The 24,512-nt window shown below is 46.6% G+C and overlaps 2 protein-coding genes and 1 long non-coding RNA gene across 4 annotated transcripts; 2 read left to right on the forward strand and 1 right to left on the reverse strand.

Moving 5' to 3' along the window:
• The first annotated feature begins 80 nt into the window (after window positions 1-80).
• Window positions 81-5,370, forward strand: GPATCH4 (G-patch domain containing 4). 2 transcript variants are annotated; one of them, XM_083717629.1, is made up of 8 exons: window positions 81-290; window positions 869-988; window positions 1,433-1,506; window positions 1,982-2,074; window positions 2,486-2,593; window positions 3,283-3,389; window positions 3,573-3,623; window positions 4,361-5,370. In XM_083717629.1, exons 2-8 carry the CDS (start codon window positions 907-909, stop codon window positions 4,746-4,748), a joined length of 903 nt encoding a protein of 300 aa, XP_083573755.1. In that variant the 5' UTR covers window positions 81-290; window positions 869-906; the 3' UTR covers window positions 4,749-5,370. The 2 variants fall into 2 exon arrangements, with proteins under 2 accessions (XP_083573755.1, XP_083573754.1); XM_083717628.1 differs by having other exon boundaries at window positions 89-290; window positions 899-988.
• Window positions 5,371-6,121: 751 nt separating this feature from the next.
• Window positions 6,122-15,692, reverse strand: NAXE (NAD(P)HX epimerase). Its single transcript, XM_083717640.1, has 6 exons — window positions 15,459-15,692; window positions 13,561-13,669; window positions 12,000-12,107; window positions 10,621-10,734; window positions 9,595-9,742; window positions 6,122-6,833 (listed from the first exon to the last, which is right to left on the reverse strand). The coding sequence occupies exons 1-6, from the start codon at window positions 15,617-15,619 to the stop codon at window positions 6,631-6,633; spliced, it is 843 nt and encodes a 280-aa protein (XP_083573766.1). The 5' UTR covers window positions 15,620-15,692; the 3' UTR covers window positions 6,122-6,630.
• On the forward strand, window positions 15,168-21,404 carry LOC310834311. The gene is made up of 3 exons (XR_014559176.1): window positions 15,168-15,241; window positions 17,768-19,178; window positions 19,596-21,404. It is a non-coding gene; the product is annotated as an uncharacterized lncRNA (long non-coding RNA).
• The last annotated feature ends 3,108 nt before the right edge of the window (window positions 21,405-24,512 follow it).

Consider the following 24,512-nt stretch of genomic DNA (forward strand, 5'->3'; position numbering starts at 1 on the left):
AAAAGCCAGTAGCAAAAATCATTTATTTAAAAAACCTTTTAAACGCGCAGCAATCCAGCGCTAAATACAACACGGCACCTAAACAAGCAGCTTTAACCCTCCGCGCTGGTCCCTTTGGTCCCCTCCCTTCAATTCACCCACAATCCTTTGCAGCCAGGGCGTGGGTGGGGAAGGATCTTAGTTCCGCTCAAGATGGCCGCGCCCGTGTTGATCACGTGTCTGCGTCAAAAGTGAAGCGCCGCAATTCCGAGTGATCGGAAATTGGAGCTTTTTCGTTTTCTGGAGGACTGGTGAGCTGGGTGCTTTTTATTGTGGGCGGGGGTTTCTGGAGAGATGCGGAAATGCCGTCCGAGGCTATTCCGCCTTTGGGCAGAGTGGAGGGTCGCTGGTGAGAGCGTTTGAGTTTCCTTCTGCAGGATTAAGGTCGTTGAGAGCTAAGTAATCCTTCTTGTGTAGGGCTATGGTAGAGCAACTGGTTTGCGTGCAGAAGGTCCCAAGTTGGCTGCTCCAGGCAGGACTGGGGGGGGGGGGAATTCCCTGCCTGAAATCCTGGAGAGCAGCTGCCAGTCAGTGTAGGTAATACTGAGATAGGGGGGCCAAGAGTATAAGGCAGCTTCCTCGGCTTCTATTTAAGTCAGTCCTTTATTCAGAACCGTGAGGGCTGTAATTTTTCTTTTTCTTCTGGGGAAAGGCTCAGTAGCACAGTATCTGCCTTGCATGCAGAAGGCTCAATCCCTGGCATGCCCAGTAGGCCTGGGGTAGGACTCCCTGCCCAAAATCCTGGAGAGGGACAGCCAGTCAGGCCTCATTCAGACTTCCTTTTGTGCCGTGTTTCTCGGCACAGGTCTGCCACTCTTTTATTTTGCAGCCTCTTTATGTTCCATATGTGTCTATCCAGCTTCTATCATGAATGACAGTGCTCAGGAGAATAAAAGCAAAGGGCTGAAATTTGCAGAGAAGCAACTGAAGAAGCATGGCTGGAAGAAAGGTAAGTGGGTGGGGCTTGTTCATGGGGATCTTTTGGATACATTCAGCCCCCCCCCCCCATTAATGTATATGTATAGAACTGGAGCAACATTAGATTCATCACAGCATGGGGCAAAAGGATGGAGTGGGATGCGGAGAAATACTAGTCAAAATCTGTGTTTCAACTTCACACACACTAGCAGGGTGAGAAGCAGGAAAGTGTTTATCTAAAGACCTTAAAGCTTTTGTCGGTCCAGTGTCATATTCTTTTTCTGTGTGTGTAGTGTTATGGCATGTACTCAGCTCTCATTATGGTCAGACCACATGTGCCAGTTAAATACTAACCACTGTTCTAGCTGCTTGCTTTTTTGGAATGATAATTGGAACTCATTGGCTGCAAAGAACTCTGCCTCCTGTTTGTTCTTTCTCCTAACCGTGACTCCACTTTTTGCAAACTTTATTTTAGGCAAAGGACTTGGGAAGCGAGAAAATGGGATCTCTGAAGCCATAAAGGTCAAAGTCAAGTGTGACTCAGCTGGGGTAAGGAAGGTTATGATCTTGAGCCTGTGGGTTTAGAAAAGATTAGGGAGGCTGAATCTTTGATCAGCAAGTTCAGTGGAGAAGGAAGGAGCTGGAAAAAGGGTCTTTAAAAGTGCTCCCTGTTGATTAACATATTATGGGTGTGAAGTACTCTTCATGAGAGGCAACAGACACTTTAATGATATTAGGAGCTTGATCATAGAATAGATTTCGTTTTAGCTAAAATCGGTTGAGAAGCGTCTATAGTTGTAGAATTCCTGGCCAAAACAAGAATAAAATTTTAAAAAATACAGATAGCTTCAAAATGCAGGAGAGGGAGTCATAAGAGGGAGGCAGTGGGCTACCGTGTAATCGTCTCTTTGGTTTGGGATATGGTATTGGCAGCCTTTGGAGCCCTTCAAACTTGTGGGCAAAAGTGACTATCACTACTTTGGGAGAGTCTACAGCCCATAACTTCTGTTTCATTCCAACACAGGTGGGCCACAACCCAGCTGAGCAATTCACTTTCCATTGGTGGGACCACCTCTTCAATTCATCTGCTGCTAACATTGCTGTGGAGACTGGGCAGGTAAAAAGGACATACAACTTTGGGCTTTGGCATTGGTGGAAGGCCCAGGGTTTTGTCATGGTGTGGAAACTTATACAGTAGGCCAGAGGTTTTCATCTTTTTTGAATACACTGCTCCCTTGTCCAACTACATTCTTTCTGCATCACCCCTGTGGGGCTCAGGAGCCCAGTTATGCCACCCCTTTCCTGCAGAGCTGGCAGCCTCTCACCCTTTTTCGATCAGCCTCCTCTCCCCTCTCCCCTGGCCAGCCACTGCTGCCGCCCCTGGTTTCTGAGTTGCCCCCCTGCCCCAAAGAGAGGTGCCTCCTTACACTGCCTATTCCCAACAGCAAGGGCTTGCCATGTGGTGATTGTTCTTTTTCAGGCTTTGAGTTCTGAATGCAGCTGCCCCTCTCTTCTTCCTCCCCTCTAGGATGGTGTCAAAGTGAAAAAGGTATCTGAGCAAGATGGAGTGATAACGAATAAAAAGCCCCGTAAAGCGCATGGGGAGAAGAACTTGGTCTATGGGCGCTTTGTGAAGGTAGTGAGATGTTAAAGATTCAAACTTGTAGTGTTGATGGTGGGGCTTGGCGTGTTTGGAATGGTTTGTAGCTCACTGGAAGAGCCCCTGCACTGCATGCAGGAAGTTTTGGGCTCAGACACCCCCAGTTTAAAGGGATCTCCTATGGAAGGGCCATTTCCAGTCAGAATGTGGCTTAACAGTGAGTAAAGATACATTTTTGCCCACCTTATACCCATCTCCCAATATGCCCCACAGAGAGCCTCAAGGTCCATAAATAGCAACACCCTAGTGGTCCCGGGCCCTAAGGAAGTTAGATTAGCTTCAGCCAGAGCCAGGGCCTTTTCAACACTGGCTCTGGCCTGGTGGAAAGCTCTGCCTCATGAGACCATGGCCCTGCAGGATCTGATTTCTTTCCGCAGGGCCTGTAAGACAGAGTTGTTCCACCTGGCCTTTGGCTTGGAGCCAGTTTGATTCCCTACCCCTCTTTCTTTTTTCTTTTTCCTCCTGTGATGAGGCTGCATTTTAATATTTTAATGTTTCAATATTTTAATGTTGTATTTTAATCTTGTTTTTAAGTTGTATTCATTCAACTTGTTTTTATTATTGCTTGTTAGCTGCCCTGAGCCCGGCCTTGGCTGGGGAGGGCGGGGTATAAATAAAAATTATTATTATTATCATCATCATCATCATCTATGCCCCACTTCCAGGCAGCTACATTGACATCTGGTGGAGAAGAGCCTGCATATGTCGTCTCCTCTTCAGATAGCGACAAAGAGGATGAAGATGAGCAACTGGACCTATCTACAGCCAGGAGGTAACCAGGGGTGGGGTTGGCCTAGATCCACTTGGTTGGCAAAGAGGTCTAACCACACTTCCCCCTTTTTTTTGCCTCGAGGGGCTGAATTGGGAGCAAGAAAATGGTGTGTGTGTGTGTGTATATATATTCTCCTTAGCTGCAGGCTGGTCACTCCTTAACACAAGCTTTTCTCTTTCCCAGGCTGACTGATGAAGAGCTGGTCCAGGCCTGTGGAGGAAGAACAGCCCATAAGTGAGTATGGTATGAGAGTTGGCTGATACACCCCCAATTTTATGGGGAGGGTTGAGTTTTAATAACTTGGGCCAGTTTACCTGTAAGATCGCCATACCTCATATATGCCCACTTGACCACCACTTTGATCTGCGGAACTGGCAGAGTTACAGGTTTCACGTTAATGCCCATTCTGCATTTGTAAGAAATCAATTTTTTTAGTGTGGCAGCACCTACACTTTGGTTTTACCTACACCGCTGGTTTTAATTATTTGCATGTTTTAAATGGCTGGCTCTACTCATAATTTTATTGTTTTATTCTGTTTGTAAATCACTTTGAGGTTTTGTTTTTACTGTCAAGTGGTATACAAATATTATGAAATAAATAACGTGTTTAGAACAGCCTTCGCCAACCCCGTGGCCTTCAGATATTTTCTACTACACCCTCTTCTTCCCCCCTCCCTTTGTTGATGGGAGTTGTAGTTCAGATTATCTGTGTGGCACCAGGTTGATGAAGGCCTCTCTGCAGCTAGATGTGCAGTGGGTGGTATTAAGTGCATGGGGGTAGATGAAGCTCTTCTATTTTCTTACACTGGCCACTGGTGGATTAAGTGACCCTTTTCCGCAAGCCAGATTTGGCCCAGGTCTACCAGTTGGAGAACCTGGAGAAGTCCTGAGCAAAGTTCAGAAGCTTAAGAAAGTTTTGGTGGCTGGAGTTGCTACTGCCATTCCCAATGTCTGTTCTGTGCTCTCTCCAGAGGGGCTCGGCATGGCTTAACCATGACAGCAAAGCTGGCACGGCTGGAGGAACAGGAAAAAGCTTTCTTGGCTCGCTACGTCCAGCAAAAGGGAGGAAAGCAGGAGGCAACTGAGGCTGCCTTGAATGGCAGCAGCCCACAGCAAAAGAAAGCCAAGAAACGCAAAGAACGAGAAGGCGAGGCTGCGATTCATGAGAGCTTGGAAGTGACAGTAGATGAGGATCCCCGGGAAGAGCAAGAGGAGGAGAAACGCAACAAGAAGAATAAGAAGAAGAAAAGGAAGCACCGGGAGGATGGAGAAAGCAAGAAAGGACCGTTGGTAGAAATGGCAGAGAAATGGACAGAAATGGACAGTCACAGAGGGAAGCCAAAAAGGAAATCAAAATGAAAGTGGGATGATAGCAAAGGGAATTGTGGTGGTGGTCTTCTGCTCGCTGAAATTCTTAGAGCCCAGTTCCTGCTGGATCCCATCGCTGCTGTCCCACATTAGAAACTTGCTGTGTCAACAGCACCCTCTGGCCCAGGGCTAGGCAACCTAAGGCCCATGGGCCGGATGTGGCTCATTTGCCTTCTCAATCCGGCCCTCGGATGGTCCGGGAATCAGCATGTTTTTACATGCGTAGAATGTGTGCTTTTACTTAAAATGCATCTCTGGGTTATTTCTGGGACAAAGGAATTCATTCATTCCCCCCCCCCCCCCCAAAATATAGTCTGGCCCACCACATGGTCTGAGGGACGGTGGACTGGCCCATGACTGAAAAAGGTTGCTGAACCCTGCTCTAGCCTAAGCTCATTTGCACACTTTGTGTCGTGGAGGCTGGCTGCTTAATTTTTTTTCTTGTAAAGAATCGGCAGCTGGAACAGTAAGGTGGCAAAAACACAGAGAGAAGCAGGGGGTTGTATCCAGTGAATCCCTTTTGCAAAGGGAACAGACTCCCCTGGGTCTGGTCAAAACCTGTTCTAGGAGGTTAGGTAAATGGGTATTAAAAATGTAACAGTGCATGGCTCAATTTTGCTTGAAGGTGAAGAAACAGCACTGCTACATCACACCAAAAGTCCCAACATGGGTCCCATTCACACCATACAGTTAAAAGCCCCACAATACCATTATAAACAGTCCTGCTGGCTCCCCACAAATAATCATGGACCTTGTAGTTTTTTTTATGGGTGCTGGGTGTTGTTAGGAGACACCAATTCCCTTCCCTGAGCTACAGTTCCCAGAGCAGTTTAACAATCAATCCCTCTTCCATGGGAACTCTGGTAGGGGAATGGTGGTTTCTTAACAATGCGCAGTACCTTTGACAACCTACTACTCCCAGAATTCTTTGAGGGAAGCCATGACTGTTTAAAGTGCTTTAAACGTGTGAATACGGGTTCCATCCAGCGTTAATCCTAGTGAGATGAACAGACACAACAGTCTACTAATTTAATTGAATCTGCTCCGAATGGGACAAATGTTGGCTACAACCCCCATTTTTCATAATGACCATCTATTGGCTGCTAAGAAGCCCAGAAGTAGGTTATCAGGGCATTAGCCCAACAGGGACATTTGGTGTAGCCAATATCCAGCAGAGGCACTTTCCTCCACATACAAGTCCAGTGTTTCTGCTCTCCCATTTCTTGTGTGCAGCAAGTGTAGAATTCTGCCATGGAGCTGCCCCAACCTAAGGAGCTGGGCTGGATTGGTCCATGCACGGTTGGCTGCCCAGCTCTGCCCTAAAGGATGTCCACAAGTACAACAACAACAGTTGGTGGTGTGTGTTTTTAAGCAAAGTTATTTTTAAATCACACCATTTTTATTGAAGGAAAATGAAAGTTCTCTCAGTTCGTTACAGTCTATAAAACAGTCTCTTCCTTGCACAAAGGAAAAGAATGAGATTCTCCTAAGGGGCCTTCCAGATGTTGCTGAACTACAACTCCCATCAGCCACAGCCAGCATGGCCGACGGCCAGGGAAGGTGGTAGTGGTAGTTCTAGTTCAGCAACATCTGGAAGGCCAAAGGCTCCCCACATCTGCACTGTTGTTCCTTTTCCCAGACACTAATCATACTTTACAATGTGATGGAAGGCAGCCTTTTTTGGTTTGTTTGGTCGCAAAAGTCTTCTGATCTCTTCCCATATTGCTCTCAATTGCTGTGTGTCCACTTACGATCCAAGGCTACTTCTTAAGGCCTAACTTGTAACTCCAAATAATGAACCACCCAACCTTAACCCAACCTAATTTCAATTCCTCCTCTGATCCAGATGTCTCCCCAGCTTGGGGTGCAGTGGCTAGGAGAGCCGTAGGACGCAGTCTGTCTCTGGGTACTCCGGGAGGTTAAGGGAGTACTTCTTCTGCAGCGCTGCAGGCACGAATCTGCCGCCTAGGAAGTGGTAGCGTCCAGTGAACTGCTTTGCGGCCTTCTTGGGCGCAGTGAGAGAGATCAGCATGTCTGGCTGCAGCCCATCGGGGTTCCCTTTCTCCACGTCCCAGCCTGAAATCAAAGAAGGACAAGTGCTTGAGAAATAAGTTCACAGCCACTTTCCCTAACCTGCCGTGCCCTCCAGCTGCTTTGGACTACAACTCCCATCAGCCCCCACTCCAGGGGTGTGCTGGCTGGAACCGATGGAAGTTGCAGTCCAAAACGTCTAGGAAGAATCAGGTTAAGGAAGGTTGGTTTTCATAGAGACATGTGGTTTATCAATGTGCTACAACGCAGCAGCCAATATCAAACTTCTTTGTAACTCCCTTGGTGTGCAAGTAGTCCTTTATTCCGTAGAAGAGGCATGGCCAAACTTGGCCCTCCAGATGTTTTGGGACTGCAACTCCCATCATCCCTAGCTAACAGGACCAGTGGTCAGGGATGATGGGAATTGTAGTCCCAAAACACATGGAGGGCAAAGTTTGGCCATGCCTGCCGTAGAAGGAAGATGCTTACCACCTGTCAGGTTGCCAGAATAGCCTTGCCGACCAGGCTGCAAATCAGGAAGAGGCACGTGGCTTGAAGGCAAAGAACTTTATTGCTTCGCAACCAGAGATACCCTACACCGAGGCTATCAAGGTATGAAAGTTGCAGAAGCTGGAAACCCCTCCCGTCCTTTAAGTGTTTCTCTGTACATTCTTCTGGCATCGTTCAGCTTTTCTTATCTGCCTTTTCTGCTTTTTAGCTCTCCTTTCTTGAGCTGGGGGGGGGGGGAGAAAAGGGGCCGGAAGAGGACTGTCCTACAACACGGAAGATGTATCTTCTGTTCTCTCCCTATCAGGGTCTGTGCCCACACTGTGCCTCTCCCCTTCGCCCCTACTCTCTGGCTCCAAGACTTTCCTGATGGTTCCCTCTGTGGACCAGTCTGAGTCAAACTCAAAATCTCCCTCCTCCCCAGTGGTACTTCCTGGACAAATGGTAGCCACCACTCCTCTTGTCTAGCCAGTCTCTGACACCACCTCAGCATTCATAGAGTGGCTTTTTGAATGTTTTAAGGTGCTCCCATGTACATTCTCTTACAACAACCTTGTAAGGTAGGTCAGAATTATCTCCGTATTGTAGGGAGGGAAAGGATGTGCTTGGCTGAGTGAGTGGGATCTCAACAGAAGGGTAAAAAATGTTCTTTAACAAGAACTGAAACTGAAACAACAAATAATGGGGCTGGAGTCGTCAAATGTTTAAAATGAGGATCTAATGCAGGCATAGGCGAACTCCGGCCCTCCGGATGTTTGGGACTACAATTCCCATCATCCCTAACAACTGGTCCTGTTAGCTAGGGATGATGGGAATTGTAGTCCCAAACATCTGGAGGGCCGGAGTTTGCCTATGCCTGATCTAATGCGTAGGGAGTTTTGATACAAAGTCACAATGTCTAAATGAAAACCCTGGTTAATTCAGTATGTTCCAAATTACAAATCCAACAGCTGACTGTTAAGTGGCTGCCAAATTGATCCACGGCTGGCTGGGCCCATTTCTGCAAAACCAGTATCATGAGGCAGAATTCAAAATTCTGGTCTCTAAAAGATTCCTGCATTACAGGGGGTTGGACTAGATGATCCTCGTGGTCCTTTCCAACTCTATATGAATCTATGATTACTGACTGCACAGCAACATACAAACATTTTAATAAAGCCCCAAAGCCTGATTTTACTCTGAAGTTGCAGCTGGTGCTTCCATGAGCCAGCCTAATGGCAGTAGCATGTTCTCCAAATTTTGCAGAAACATTTATTCCTTACTACCTCTTAGCACCCTGAAATCAGCAATACAAGAACTATCTCTCTGAGGTTCTCCACCCCAGTTTTGGAATGTGAAATGGAAGGGCAGATAACTAGGTCCCACCCAGGAAGCTGGGGAACAACATTCAGATGGGGGGGGGGCTCAAACCAAGGTTCCATGTGGGTGTGTCATGAAATTGCACACCGTTCTGCAATTGCTGTATTGAATTAAAATATTCATACTCTAAAATGCCCTAAGGCATCTAAACAAAACAAATCTGGAATAAAACCAAAAAGTCCCCAAGCCGTACTATTCAGATTCGATATACAATCAAAGAATACAGCTACCTAAAATAAAAGTACTAACTTAGATCCATTAATTGTCAACAACCCTCAAGCAACAAACGGCCATCCTCCAAATTGGAGACCCCAAACAAAATTGGTTTCATTTGCCATCAAACCCAGAGCAGACTGGAAGCTTTAATTCCCTCCCCCCTAATTTATTTTGTAAATAAATGTTTCCAAATGGTGGCAGGGGGATGAAAGTGCTGCAGCCCGAGGGCTAAGGAAACCTTCTCTGATGACTGAGAATTCAAAACATGGTTGCATAATCTTTATAAAAGCCAGGTAACTCATCCACAAAGAGTGGTGCAAAGTGCCATAAGCAGCCCTGAATATATGCACAAGGCACAGAATATGGGACTGGGAGAGAGTTAAGAACTGTTTTTAAAAAAAGTAAAACAAAACTTGCTGGTGGCTTCTAGTCCCCAAGGCTGCGAATTACTCCTTGCTTCTATCTGTGTAACTAGATATACATTATGCAAAGTATCATTATTATTTCTATTTACAAAATGAGTTACTGCAAAACACAAAGCTCAAATCTTCCTAAACTTGTGCAGGTTAAGAATTCAGCTTCCTTTGGGCTCAGTCTTGGCTACAGAGTTTGAAGGGGGGGCTGGAGATGGAGCATGCAAAAAAGAAATCCATGTGCTACATTACACGGAAGCTGAAATAATATTTGGGTACCCAGCTGAGAGAGCATCCTTGGCCCAACATACCAGAAGGGATATCAATGCTCACAATGGGGACAGTGACCTTCTCCAGAGTGCTCAGGATGCTGCCGAAGGGCTCTCGCACAGCCCCTTGGAAGCTGAACCCAAAAATGGCATCCACCACCAGGCCGTAGAGCTCGTCAATGAATGCAGCCTGCCAACAAAACAAGAGGCAACAGGTTAGTGTAACACATGGGCTGTGACCGATGGCCTCAAAGGCCAATTCTCATTCAGATAACAGGGAGGGTGTGTGTGTGTGTGTGTGTGTGACGAGACAAAACACAAAAGTGGGCCAAAAAGTCAATGCAAATTTAGCTTTTGGAGAGTAGTCTAGTTTCTGTGCAACTCCCCCAAACCTCTCTATCCTCCAGAATACCAGGTGGCACTAACAAGAGTTCACGGAAACATTCCAGACAGAGAAAAAAATCACAGGAACATGGGAAGTAGGGCTGCAAAGGAGCCGATAGGTGTGTGAAATGTGGCTAGAATCAAGGAGGTTATACAGGTGCCTTAATGCAGATTTTGCCAAATCGTAAATATTTCAACTCGACCGTCACGTTCTGTGACACCCACCCCAGGCGCAGATCAGAGCCAGCCCCTCCTGCCAAACCCAACCAATTTTGACAGTAGCAGGAAAAAAGGAATGAAAAGTTAAGACACACATTGGTGTAGGCAGACCTTCTTCCCCACCTGTGAGGTTGAAAACCTAGTCACTCCTCAGCTGACCTGCACAGAGTCACAAATTACCAACAGCACACAGAAATCATTTCTTGCATGTATCTGGCACTATTAGTTGAGCCAGCAGTATATCATACCAAACAAGTTGAAGTTTCATTCCCCGTAATTTCCGTATGGGCCCACAAAGGTAGTCTTGGGGTTCCCCACCTCAAGTTTACATTGCAATCCAATTTATTTCCCCTGTTTGCTGACCTTAATATTTTTGCTACTGCCCATAAAGATGTGGGTTCATAGTGTTTCTTAACCTGATCCAACACCCATTCTTCTGGGTTTTAGAGGTGGTGGTCTACCTACTTCTGATGGGAACTCCGAAAGGAACGGGATGTCCATTTTCTTGCACTGCGTGGTTAAACCTTCAAAAAGTGGCTTGTTGGGGCGTTTAGGGTAAAACAGCGTTGGCTCATAGCCCTGCAAGAGAGACATGCTATTCATTTATTTATCTGGAACACTTATACAGTGGTACCTCGGGTTACAGACGCTTCATGTTACAGACTCCGCTAACCCAGAAATAGTACCTCAGGTTAAGAACTTTGCTTCAGGATGAGAACAGAAATTGCGCGGCAGTGGCAGCGGGAGGCACCATTAGCTAAAGTGTTACCTCAGGTTAAGAACAGTTTCAGGTTAAGAACGGACCTCCAGAACAAAGTAAGTTCTTAACCCGAGGTACCATTGTATCCTGGGTTATAACCTGAAGAGGGCCTCAATGCAAATTACGAAGATTTGCACAACTGTATTGATTTACAAAGCCCCAAACAACTTAGGTCCAAGCTACCTCAGGAGCCATCTGACACCTGGTATTGCAGCTTGATCACTGAGAGCATCTGCAGGAACATCGCTGGTCACTTCCCCAAGGTGGTGATGCTTAATGCACAACAAACCATTGGATTTGAACAGGCCATACTTTGGCCACATCCACACAATGCATATTAAGCACTATGATACTTTACATAGTCATGGCTTCCCCAAAAGAATTCTGGGATGTGTAGTTCATTAAGGGAAATGAGTTGTTAGGAGACCCCTTTCCACCCTCAGAGAGCAACAGTTCTTAAGAGTTCCTGTGAAGATGGATTGAGAATTGTAGCTCTCTGTGGGGAATAGCAATCTCCTAATTCTCACTCTCTTAACAAACTACAGCTCCCAGAATTCTCTGGGGGAAGGATTAGTGTTACAGTCAACTGGCTTGATTCTTGACCTCCACTTCATGGCTGCCTGTAGAACACTGGTACCATGGCAAGAAAATGTGATTTGTAGGGCTGTAGAAGGTTGACTGACTTATCACTAGATCATCTAAGAGAGCTATGTTTCTAAAGCACTGACATGTCCTTTAAGGTTATCAATGGCTACTAGCCACGAAGGCTACGCTCTGTTTCCATGGTCAGAAGCATGAATACCAGTTGCTGGAAACCACAGAAAGGGAGAGTGCTCTTGTGCTTGGGTCCTGCTTGTGGGTTTCCTACAGGCCACTGTGAGAACAGGATACTGCAGCAGGTGGCCATTTTCCTGATCTAGCAAGGTTTTCTTATCTCCATTGAAAACAGTCAGTTCCTACATTACATGCCACATTAACCACATCCACAAGCTCAACCCCCAACCCAATTCTACGCAAGAATGAAGCACCGTTTGCAAACGTGCTCCTAGATTTCTACTGAAGGATAAAGGAGAAGGACACTCACAAACATTTTCAGGTGCCGGGCACAAACCAGGCCATCTCCTCCGTTGTTTCCAGGGCCACACACAATCAGGACGGTTGGCTGGTTAATGGTAGAGCCGACTGGGTAGGCCTTGTGGGAAAAGAAGACAAACATAAGTGTTTTCTGTGAATAGATGAATTCTGTGATGATGCAAATAACCCGTGGATTGAAGTATCAATTGAAGTATTATTCTCATTTGACTTTTTCATTGTTGCTTTGTTTAATAACAACAACAGGCCACCCATCTGGCTAGGTTTTCCCCATCACTCTGGGCGGCTTCCAACATAACACAGCTTTAACATCAAGCATCAAAAACTTCCCAATACAGTTACAGATAGGTAGCCGTGTTGGTCTGCCATACTCAAAACAAAAAAAAATTCCTTCCATTAGCACCTTAAAGACCAACTAAGTTAGTTCTTGGTATGAGCTTTCGTGTGCATGCACACTTCTTCAGATACCTTCTTCAGATACCTATCTGAAGAAGTGTGCATGCACACGAAAGCTCATACCAAGAACTAACTTAGTTGGTCTTTAAGGTGCTACTGGAAGGATTTTTTTTTGTTTTCCCAATACAGGTCTGCCTTCAGATGTCTTTGGAAAGTCATGTAATTGGTTATCTCTTTGACATCTGATGGGAGTGCATTCTACAGGGTGGGTGCCACTAGCCCCTCTGGCTGGTCCCCTGTAACCTCACTTCTTGCAGTGAAGGAACTGCGAGAAGGCCCTCAGACCAGGACCTCAGTATCCAGGCTGAATGATGGGGGTGGAGACGCTCCTTCAGGTATACAGGGCAAAGGCCGTTTAGGACTTTAAAGGTTAGCACAAATTTAATTTGTATTTTTGTTGGAAGCTACCCAGAGTGACTGGGGCGCCCCAGTCAGATGGGTGTGATGTAAGAAATCAATTATTATTATTATCATCATCTGATGGAGAATTCAGTATCTCAAGCACCTCACTTTTATTTTTTAAGTGCATTCTTTTCTAGTCCTTATGAGTTCACAAAGATGCATCAGGAATCTCTGTGGAGGAAGTGTGGGATAAACTGGGAAGGGCAATGGGGCTGGTGGGGTGGAAGCCAAGGAACCCAACAGCAGTCAGAACCAGAGCCAAAGGCGCATGGAGCCAGCTGATTCCACTTCCGTCTCCATCCACCTCACAGTTGAATTCTACAAAAGCAGCACTGGGACACAGAGGAGAAAGGTGACAGCCACGGCTTCCCCTGGGACCACTGTAACTAAGAAGGCAGGCAAATGGGGGCTGGCAGAGCGCAGGCTGAGGTTGGTGGTGCTGTGACCCTTTCACCCTAATGTGGCCCTCCACAGGTTTTTTGAGTCCAACTCCCATCAGCTCCATCCTGAAAGCCCAATGGCCAGGGATTGTGGGAGTTGTAGGCTGAGAACACGCAGAGGATCATAGGTTTCCCCATCCCTGCTCTGCAGCATCCTGCAGCAAGTAGTTCCACAGGTCATTCTCAGGCACGGCCATCACTTCAGCCCCAGCTTTCGGCACCATTTGACTTGTTCTTTATGCATGCAACCCCTACCTTTGCAATGGCTGTGGCGCAGCTCAACCCAGCCAGCTCCATCAGCTGATCGACGCTGAATTTGTACTCATCAAACAGTTCTTGGTCTATGGCTTGAGCTTCCTTCTGGCTGGCCAGGAGAAGACAGAATCTCTTAGCACAACATTATCCTTGTATTTTCATTGCCTGAGATACGTTTAAGTCTTGTAGCCCCACTTTCATCCTTTATCCACACACCTTTCCTGTACACAACAGCTTTACGAGGAAGGTCAGGCAGAGGCAGAGGGAAGGGGTAGGTCCCATCTGCACTATACATTTAAAGCAGAATCGTACCACTTTAAACAGTCATGGCCTCCCGCTAAGAAACCTGGGAAGTGTAGTTTGTTATGGGTGCTGAGAGTTGCTGGCAGACCCCCTGTTCCCCTCACAGAACAGGTCTGTTTAACCTCCCATTTCTCTTCCCAGGGAAGTCTGGGAACAGCAGAGCTCGGAAGGGAATAACTGTATCCTAACAACTCCCAAGGTTCTTTGGGGAAAGCCATGACGGTTTAAAGTGGGATCCTAAACCCCCTTGGCGACACATCACACATCACAACTTTTAGGCAGGTGCTGGCGACATGGCATCTATGGGCACAACAGTGCCTCTAGTTCTTGCCCACTCTCTGCCCCCTGGGCCATGAGGGAGGGAGGGTGGTTATTTCCCCACCTGCTTGAAAAGCAAATAGAGCCAAAGGAGGAAGTTGGAAGAGTGACCGCCTTTCCCGTGTCCTTTTTCAGCTCTCTCTGTGTTTTCAAAGGCTCAGATCTCATGGACTGGAGTTTTACCCAGATTGCTTGGGAAAGTGAAGTTTGTGTGACTGTGCTTTCTTGATGTGGGGAGCAGAATTGACTAGAGTGTGTGGCACCCACAGCAGGGAACAGGCACTCTCTGGCCCTCCAGATGTTGCTGGACTACAAATCCCATCAAAACCAGGCCACTGGCCAGGAGTCAAGAGTCCAACAGCAACATCTGCAGTACTAAAGGTCCCCCCACCCCGATGGATCAATATCTATCTATACAAACATATAAAGCCCTACCCTATTCTGCTTGCTAACATATGCTTGCTTATTTATTTTTTGTGGCATTTGTACCCCACTCTTCTTTTTAAATATTGATTTTTTATAGATTTTCAAAGGTTTTAACAAATTTAATTCACATACAATATATCATTCACCCCTCCCTCCCTGATGTTTTTATTCTTATCCTTACTTGCTGCATTATATTGGTTGCTAACCTCCCCCCCCAACTCCGCCTTATCTCCCCCCCCCCAATATCTCGAATCCTGCTCGCGATTTCATATCGCTACAATACTTTGCAAGATCTTACCCCACTCTTCAGCCAACCCCCCCCCAAAAAAACACACACGTTTTAACCGATTTTAATCTTGTGTTTTCATGTCGTTGTAACCCACTCACCCTGGGAAAGCAGAATAAGAAATCAATTATTTAGTCTAAATATACAACAACAACAACGCAGGACGCCTTGATGTCACAGTCTCGCTAATGGGATGAGCGAGGCTGCAGCCAAGAATTGCAATCTGTGCATGCTCGAGGGCACTGCCAGTCCTTTACAAGTTGCACACCGGAATCCTGAAGCTGAGCACAGGTGGCGGCGGCGGCGGGTGGGGCTCAACCTGGGCCTCCTTCCGTGTCCACTGACCAGGTCTCTGCAAATCACCCCCAGGCCTTCATCCCCGCTGGAGGTTGCAAGAGCAGCGCGTGCTGCTGCTTCTCCTGCTAGCTCTCCCTTCCCTCCCCGGGCTTTTTTCCAGGACGGTCCTCCCAACCAGTCCGAGAGGTACGCGGGGCCGCGGCTCGGACCCGGCCCTCCAGGAAAAAGCGGCAGGGCGCCGGCTCTCCTCTCCTCCCTCCAGTCTCACCCGAGGTACTTGAGTCCCTGCGCGGCTCCAGACGCCGCCGCGCTCTGCATGGCTGCGGGCGAAGGCGGCCAACGCGGGGCCGGGCAGCGCCCCGCTCGAGCCGCTCTGCAGAGGAGCAGGCCGAATCCCAGCAGGGCCGCCCGCCGCAGCCCGGAGGACATTCGCCCCGACAGAGAGGGAAGCCTAACCGCGCTCGCTGGGCCGCTCCGGCTTGCCGCTGCCAAGCGCCGCCCTCTCTCGGGCCCTGTTGCTGCTGCTGCTCCTCCTGCTGGATTGAATAAGTCTCGGTCCCCCAGCAGAGTCCGAGCCGGAATGGGCCAATTCAGTCTAGCTTCTTTTTTTATTTATTTATCTCTCCACCTTTTTCTCCAAAAAGCTCATGTTGGTGTATATACAAGGCCAGAGTGAGAACTTCGTTTGATAAAATTTAAACACCGCTTCATTGGTGTTTTCTTTAACCCTCAAAGTGGTTTACAGATAAAGATGGGACAATGAAATTATCAATAATAAAAATACTGCTACTAATAATTTTAAGACTTTGGAGAAGCTGAAATAGCCACAGGTTGAATCTCACACCAAATTTCTTAACACCTAGGCAGTCTTGCCTAAACAAAACTCTTTTCTAGCAGGCGCCAAAAAGAGTACTGTACAGGGAAGTGAAGGTGATGTCAATAGGCAGGGAGCTTACAAAGAAAGGCGGAATGGGTATTGGGTGGTATCTGCAACAGCGCCATTTTCGCCAATCCAAGTGGTTAAGTGGGTGCATATGGAGTAAGACCCTAATCACAGAAAAGATTAGGGTGACCCCCAGTATACTAGGTTTGCAACCCTACCATGTACTAAATGGTAAAATAATAATAATCCCAAAAATATTTTTTCTACCTATATCAGTAGCATGCCCCTTTCTTTAGGTGGGTATAAGTAACTAAAAGAACAGGAAATGGGGAAAGAGTGTGCAGCAGAGGATAAGGAAATCTAACAAAGTTCTGGTTTTCCACATAATGGCTGATTTGATACTTTAAAAAAAATGTACTCATTTTTGGAGGGTGGCCTTAACTTTTCTGATGCCCTAAGCACTTCATTGGTCTGCCTATTGAGTCATTCAGCACTGAGTAGACATGGTCCGTCCCCCCTCAATTTTTTAATTTTTTTTGTAAATAATTTTTATTACATTTTCCTTCCCCCCAAATTACATTATAACATATATCATAAATTCACCAATCCCAAATTGTCCCTCCCCTCCCCTCCTCCCCCAGACTTCCCTCAACCTCCTTTTCTTGTTTATTTTAACACAGTATCAAATCCTGCTTATTTCCTTTCGATTCTTTTTTTATATTTAATCTTATAATTTATATAAATTTTCTTATTTGTAAATGTTTACTCAAAACCTGCTAATGAGTCCAATTCATTGGTCTCCCCCCCCCCACCCGCCCTCAGTTAATCCCCTCAACAACCCTGTAAGGTAGGTTGTACTGAGAGGCAATGACTGGCCCAAGGTCACCCAGGGAGCTCTATGGCCAAGTGAGGATTTGAACACTTGTTTCCCAGGTCCTAGTCCGACATTCTAACTGAGGGGTCAGCAAACTTTTTCAGCAGGGGCCCGGTCCACTGTCCCTCAGACCTTGTGGGGAGACGGACTATATTTTGGAGGGGGAAATTGAACAAATTCCTATGCCCCACAAATACAGTGGTACCTCAGGTTAAAAACTTAATTCGTTCTGGAGGTCCGTTCTTAACCTGAAACTGTTCTTAACCTGAAGACCACTTTAGCTAATGGGGCCTTCCGCTGCCGCTGTTACACAATTTCTGTTCTCATCCTGAAGCAAAGTTCTTAACCCGAGGTACTATTTCTGGGCTAGTGGAGTCTGTAGCCTGAAGCGTCTGTAACCTGAGGTACCACTGTAACCCAGAGATGCATTTTAAATAAAAGCACACATTCTACTCATGTAAAAACACCAAGCAAGCCCCACAAATAACCCAGAGAGGCATTTTAAATAACACATTCTACTTATGTAAAAACACACTGATTCCCGGACCATCCACGGGCCAGATTTAGAAGCCGATTGGGCCAGATCCAGCCCCCGGGCCTTAGTTTGCCTACCTATGCCTTGCCACTGCTTGAAATGGGATGCTGGATAAAACAGGCCTTTGCTCTAGACCCATGACCCCGCCCCCCTCAGCGGGGTAGTTCTCCCATGCTGCTGTATTTGCGCATGTCCCCACCCCACCCCTCCTCCTCCCTGCATTTGCTCTCTCTTGGCTGACCATATTTTTACTTCCCTAATCAATCGGTTCTTTTGCCCAAGTAGGCACACCACAGAGGGAGATGCAGAACCATCTCAAGGAGAAAAAGGAACTGCGGAGAGCAGCCCAGCCAGTGCCTTCTTTCCCTCCAGTGAGGCAGCCGTCTGGATACAGCAGCGCCTCTTTCTATGACTACACAAGTCTCTCACCTTCCACGGAATCAGCCAGTTCTCCTGGCTTTCAGTACAACAGTTCTTCAGAATCAGAATCCACCACCACCTCAGACAGCACCAGTCCATCGCGCTCTGGACACGGGAGCACCTCCTCAGCTTCTCTGGTGGCGAAAGGTTCATTGGAGCACCCTGAGCCCTCAGCCTTTAGGCACATCAGCTCCTTAAGCGAATGCTCCTTAGGTTTTGAAAGTGGTCCCTCAAGATTGGAGAGGGATGCCGCCAGTTCCCCTGACGACAGCTCAGCACTTGAAGGATGGGTTGGTGGCTCTGGTTCTTCAAGTCTTGCTGGGAATGGGGACTCTCCTGAGATCAGGCCTTCTGGTCCTCCTGCAAGCCCAGAAGAGTGGTCCGGCCCCACAACGAGCTCTCCTGAATGTGGGCCTTCAAAGCCTCCAACCAGAGAGGGCCACCAAGGGAATACATGCGGTGAAGCCTCGGAGAGTGAAAGTGACCCCGAAGGCCCCATCAGGCTCGCAGCATTTTCTCCTCATAAAATGCTCAAGCACCTGAGAGGGAATTGCAGCTGCTGGCAAAAGAGACAAACCTGCAAGAAAGACTATTGAGGCAGCAACAACGCACTCACTGATGGCAAAAAAGACCCTTCAGCTCACTAAGGACCACTCCTGCTGGGGCTAGTGGCTTGGGGAGGGCACTTGCCCAGGCCTAACTAGGTCCTCCAGGCCTCCGATTTGCCTATGGCCCCAGGCTGTTTTGGCCGAGCCATGACCAACTGCCCTACATCTGATGACATAGAAGCCATCGGGTGTGAAGTAGGTAAAGGTGGGGCTTGGATGAAAAGGGGCTTTGCAGGCACTGATGACCTGCTGATAAATAGATTCAGGTATGTAGCCATGTTGGTCTGACGTGGTCAAAATAAAAAATAAAATAAAAAAATTAATTGTCCAGTAGCACCTTATAGACTAACTAAGTTTGTTCTCCCCTTCATGGATCACTGCCTTGTCGTGGCGAAGGGGCTTGAATAACTCAGAGAAGCTATGAGCTATGCCATGCAGGGCCACCCAAGATGGACAGGTCATAGCTGAGAGTTTAGACTAAATGTGATCCACCTGGAGAAGGAACTTGCAAACCACTTCAGTATTCTGCCAAGAAAACTCCATGGACATAAAAAAGGAAAAGCTTTGAAAGGAAAGTGAGTTTCTCCAAGGCATGCTCTGGTTCATGGGGTCACTGAGAGTCGAACACGACTAAGACGACTAAACAACAACAAAGTTTGTTCTGGTATGTCAGGGATCTGACATCAGAGCGAGAGGCGGAGGCAGGGCTCCAGAGCGATGCCGGAGAGGGGACCAGCAGGGCGGAAGGAATTCAGCGTAACACCAGTAGAGAAGAGAGGGAGATGGAGGAATTGGAGACAGGTCTCCAAGACCCTTCACCAGAGACTAGTGGAGAGAGCGCTGATACGCCTCTGCCGTCCCCTTACTTGTGCAGACGAGTTCCGCGCAGGGAAAGTAGGAGGACACTTGGCGTCAAACAGCTCTTATGCTGGAAGAGGTTCAAGAAACCCCCACTGACGGATTCTGCAAGTGACTGACCGGTCACGGAGTGTGAGCTGTCAGCCAAAGTATGGTTGGCCAGGCAATATAACTAAAACTGAAGGCAACTTACGCACAAGTAACCCCCTTACAACCATTACAGGTAGAAGCTTTTGTGTGCATGCACACTTTTTCAGATAAGCAGTATCTGTATTTATGTGCTGATAAACAGTGCCTGCAAAGCCCCTTTTTGGAAGTGTTGCAGGCGAGGCTTCCCAGGCACTGAAAATCAGCCAACCCAAATCATGTTTTGTAAACCTTAGTCTGCCAATCTCGGTGTGCCACACTATAGTCAGCATGGACCATGGTTTAGAAATGTGCTTCACACCATGGTTTCTGAATTGCCAACTGATTATAGAGCATGGCACCAATTCCTGCTTTTGCTGCCCAGACTTTGTGCCAAACCACAGTTAAGTTTCCTCGTTTGAATATTAAAAACGCAGTTGACTTTCATGTCCTCATAAGTATATTTGTGGACAGGGATTAATATCACTATATGCTGTTTTCACGCATAGAACCTATGAGAGTTTTATTACAAGCGAAGACTGCTAATAAATCTCTGTGCCCACACGCTTCCTCAGCATGAGCCTAGCAGAGTGCGCAAATCGTGGAAGCCGTTTGAAGACTGGACATTGTCTTCTGGACAATGAAGGAAAACAACATGAATACTACAACTTGTGTTTATTATAATAAGCAGTAATAAACACATAGAACTGTACACTCTCTTTACAAAGCCATTAATCAAATCTCTCTCACTATTCCTACAGAGCCTGCCAGCAAGTAACAGAGACACAGACAAGTAAATACTATAGTATGTAGTAGAGCTCGGCCAATCCACATACAACTTGCTGAAATGTGTGTATTTTCCTAGGTTACCCCATTGCTGGAGACTTAGATACTAAGTCTGTTGCTGTTATAAACAGCAGGTGCACTGAGGTGAGTTCCACTGATACAGTGGAGGAGATACGCCAGATGCACAGATCAGGAGGAGCTACGAAGGGTGAGAAGCCCACCAGGTATGCTCAGGAGTTTGCTAACACAGCTGTTGCAGATTTAGCTGTGGTTAGTGGTTCGACACAGGTCTTGAAACCCGGAGTCTTGAAAGGGGTACAGAGTTTGTCCTCGAGGGACGGAAAACCACGCCCAAAGGCTATAAGGTTAGACACTGTTTCCTTGGAGAAGGAAGCTGGACCACGTCCAGAGGCTGTGTGTGCCAACACTGATTCCTCAGAGAGGAACGAGGCTAGGGTTTGAATCCCAACAAAGCCAGGCTTCCTGATAGTCAGAAGGGCAATGACACCAAGACTAATCAGCAGTGCAAGATGGTAAGACCCAAAGCCAATCCAGTTGCAGGTAGTTCCAAGGGTGGAACGGGTGATACAGGGGTATACTGTGTGTATGACATCTGTATGGTTGTTGCAGTTACATTGATGACTGCAACACAGTGCATGAAATGGGGGAGGATGTTAGAATTCCTGCTCCATGATTGCAGTCATGGGATTTTTGTCTATCACATGACGGTGTATGTTTTGACTCCACAGAGTGGGAAGTGACGGAGACAGGATGTTTGTGTTACTGTGTTCCGTGAAGTGGAACTATTGTCCTTTGTTCTTTCTCTTTGCTGTCTGATGCTAGGGAGAGAGGGAGCCATGTTGCAGTGCTCTGCGTATGTTTATATGTAAATAAACGTAGATTAGCAAAAATGCTGAGTTCTGTTAAGCAAGCTGCGAAGACTCTGCAGATCCCTAAGTGTGCCAATGTCTGTTGGCATCGGTCGCTGTGATGTTCGGGCAGAAGAAAGCTTTTGAAGCTTCCGAACAAATGACCAGGAGGGAGAGCATGTGTCTCTGCCAGGGTCCTACTCAAGTGTAGGACCAGCTCCTGACAATCAGTACATGGTTTTGGGCTGGGGTATTTTAACTGCTCTTATATCCCCCCCTTTTTTATTTTTACATACAGAGAATATCCCCCAAATGAATAATACACATGCAGTGGAAGAGAGAGATCGCTAAGAATGGCTTGGAGTTGAAATAAATGTGAACTGATAAATTCATTTCCCCACATCGAGTGTTTTTTTTTAATGGAGGCACTCAAGAGTATGCAGTACTGGCACCTCCCCCAGTATTAAAAGTTTGGCATTTACTGTAAGAACTTCATGGTGAGTGCCAGCACCATTTTTCCCTTTAAAAAAAGCACTCCCCACATCCACTTTCGGTTATGCATAACACCCATATGATTAAGTGCACTCTTGAGGAGTTAAGCTATTGCTTTGTGGAGAAAGATGACTGAGTAAAACTTTGGATCAGGGTTTTACCTTTAACCAGGATTGGCACAATTGGGGGGGGGGATTCCCCCACATAAGGGGAACACTGCCATAAGAAGACAAAAAAAGTAATCCATTTCTATAAACACTTTAAGAACTATATTACAATCTGCAAACATTTCTGTGTGTTCATAAATTCAAGTGGCCAACAACAAACAATGCCCATTATTCCATGGAATCCATCTTGAACATGAAACCATGTCACTGGCACACCATTGTCCTCTAGCTGCTTCTTGTACAACAGCCCATTGTCCCAGAGACCATCATATTCACAGGTTAGAATGAAAGTCTCCGGGAGCTGGCAGCATATGTCATCCTCTGCTAGAAGGGGGGCAAACATTGCCCCAGTACCTCTTTTAACTTGTTCATAAAGGTCTTTTGAAAATGGAGCAGGAGCTATAGGAACCCAATCGGTCATGTCTGAGTTGGACTAACATTGGATACATCTCAACGGATGTGGAACACATTCTCTGATTCTCTCTCTCAATGTGAATTACAATAATAGTTGCAGCGTAACTCCAGGCAGACGTTGTTGCATGATATCTGCTTGAGTTCGAATATTTAGCAATGAGGAGCATGTGTGCAAAAAGCTAAACCAAGCCCTTTGGATTTCCATAAACAATTACATTTGACAGAATGGGATCTACTGAAGAGGTTGGGAGATGGATTAGATATTGTTATGTTGTCAAGTGCCAATCTATGTCCCAACAGTCATTGCTGGTACTAATTGACCTTTCCAGACATTTCCAAATTCAACTCCATGCATAACATGTTGCAGTAATCCAAATAAAAGGTTGCAAGTGTTGATTTGTCCTCAAGATAATGCTGCAGGCCACCACCTAATGCCATGACACCATAGGGTGGAGGTGATGAGGGCAAGGAAGGAAAGCCAACATTGCTGTGGGGGAAAGGGCACAGAAGAAGAGCTCACTTGTGATGGGCCTTGCTTGAATCAGAGAGGATTGTTTTACTAGCACTCTTCAATTTCAGTGTTTGGGGGAAGGAGAACTTTTGGCCCCTCGGTGTTCTTTGGGTCTCAACCTTGGGTACCTAGATGTTCTTGAACTACAACTCCCATCATCCTTGAGCACTGGTCATTCTGGGTAGTCATGATCTTCTCATATGCCTTCTGGATGATGCCAACTCTTTCCCATATGAAGAGGACATCCCCCTTTTGTCTTTACTATGGGAGTGAGTCCTTTACCTCTTTGTAAATGCTGGCTTTACCCATGAGAAGAAAAAACAACTCAGTTGACACAGAAAGAAGCATTCCTTATTCACGTGTAGCATAAGTGGGTGAATGAGAAGTCCTTGGCTCAAAACCCTGGGCCCTGTCAGAGAAGAAGCCATTGGGGTCTGACCTGTCCCCTCCTGGGCGGCCATCTTGTCCTGAGGTGGCAGAAGTAGCACCTTAGGCCCAATAAACATGCCAGTTTACTGCCATCATAGGCAGGGGATCTCCTTGGTCAGCAAACTTTTTCAGCAGGGGGCAGGTCCCCTGTCCCTCAGACCTTGTGAGGGGCTGGACTATATTATGAAGGGGGGGAAATGAATGAATTCCTATGCCTCACAAATGAATGAATTCCCATGCCTCACAAATCACCCTGCATTTTAAATAAAAGCACACATTCTACTCATGTAAAAACATGCTGATTCCCGGACCGTCCGTGGGCCGGATTTAGAAGGCGATTGGGCCAGATCTGGCCCCCAGGGCTTAGTTTGCCTACCCATGCCTTGGCAGCTCTGACTAGGTCCTTCAGCACCTGTGAATAGTCTGCTAAAGTTACTGTACACAGGTTTCAATAACAAGCAGATGCTGCAATAAAAAGAAATCCCAGTTTGAGTAGGCAGGAACTGATATTGTACAATTATAGGTTTCCTTGTTGTGACCTGCCCGATAATCTTATGAAGGGCAGCTAAGAAATCTAATAAATGTTTTGCTGAGAGCTGCTCCTTCTGAGTTTATTTTATTGTTGAGCTTTTTTAAAAAAACAAAAACTTGCCTAGGATACAAGACAAAGCAGCACATTTCAGACCCCCCCCCCGACATCATTTCTGCCTTTGAAATCCCAGTAATGTCGGGAAATTCAGACGTATGGCAGCCCTCATAAACTGCCTCACATGGAGCATGACACATCCCCACCAGAGGTACTAACCCTCCCCTAACACCACATACACCCAATCTTTAGTACTTTATACATATTTCAAATGAATAAATAAATGACAACTGTTATTGTCCTACCAAGGGCCAAAGGGGGGGGGGATCCTCTGGGAACCCCCACCCCCACTCCGTGTTTGAGGTTTCTGCTTTTTCAATTGGTTTTATTTATTTTTTTGCAAGAAAAATAAGATAGGTAGCTCTGTTGTTGATTGGATTATACTATGACTTGGAATTCCATCAAATTTGCAGAATTATTTCATCTTGACTGCAGAGCTACTGTGGGTGTTTCTGGCACCCAGTTGCCATGGAAAGAATATGGCGTGTTTGCCTGTAGAGATGGAATGCAAAATGGGAAGAGGTCCCAGATTCATCCTGCAAAATGCTGTAGACAGTTTCTCACGCCTCCAGTTACAGGTCTCCTCACTATCCCCTACGTCACATAATGAAACTCCTTGGGTGAAGCATTTCCAGTGATTTTGCAACTATACCTCTTTTTGGCAACATATGCTGTAAATTAATTGTTTGACAAATTTGCCCCTT

Source organism: Podarcis gaigeae (genome assembly GCF_964106915.1).
Source record: "Podarcis gaigeae genome assembly, chromosome: 16".
Classification (NCBI taxonomy): Eukaryota; Metazoa; Chordata; class Lepidosauria; order Squamata; family Lacertidae; genus Podarcis; species Podarcis gaigeae.

Coding starts and splice junctions, on each gene's coding strand:
- GPATCH4 (XM_083717629.1), top strand. CDS start 907: ATGAATGACAGTGCTCAGGAGAATAAAAGCAAAGGGCTGAAATTTGCA. Junction 1,507..1,981: donor TCAAGTGTGACTCAGCTGGG/GTAAGGAAGGTT, acceptor ATTCCAACACAG/GTGGGCCACAACCCAGCTGA. Junction 2,594..3,282: donor TCTATGGGCGCTTTGTGAAG/GTAGTGAGATGT, acceptor CCCCACTTCCAG/GCAGCTACATTGACATCTGG.
- NAXE (XM_083717640.1), bottom strand. CDS start 15,619: ATGTCCTCCGGGCTGCGGCGGGCGGCCCTGCTGGGATTCGGCCTGCTC. Junction 9,743..10,620: donor TTTCGGAGTTCCCATCAGAA/GTAGGTAGACCA, acceptor TTTTGTTGGCAG/GCTGCATTCATTGACGAGCT. Junction 6,834..9,594: donor GAGCATTGATATCCCTTCTG/GTATGTTGGGCC, acceptor CTTTGATTTCAG/GCTGGGACGTGGAGAAAGGG.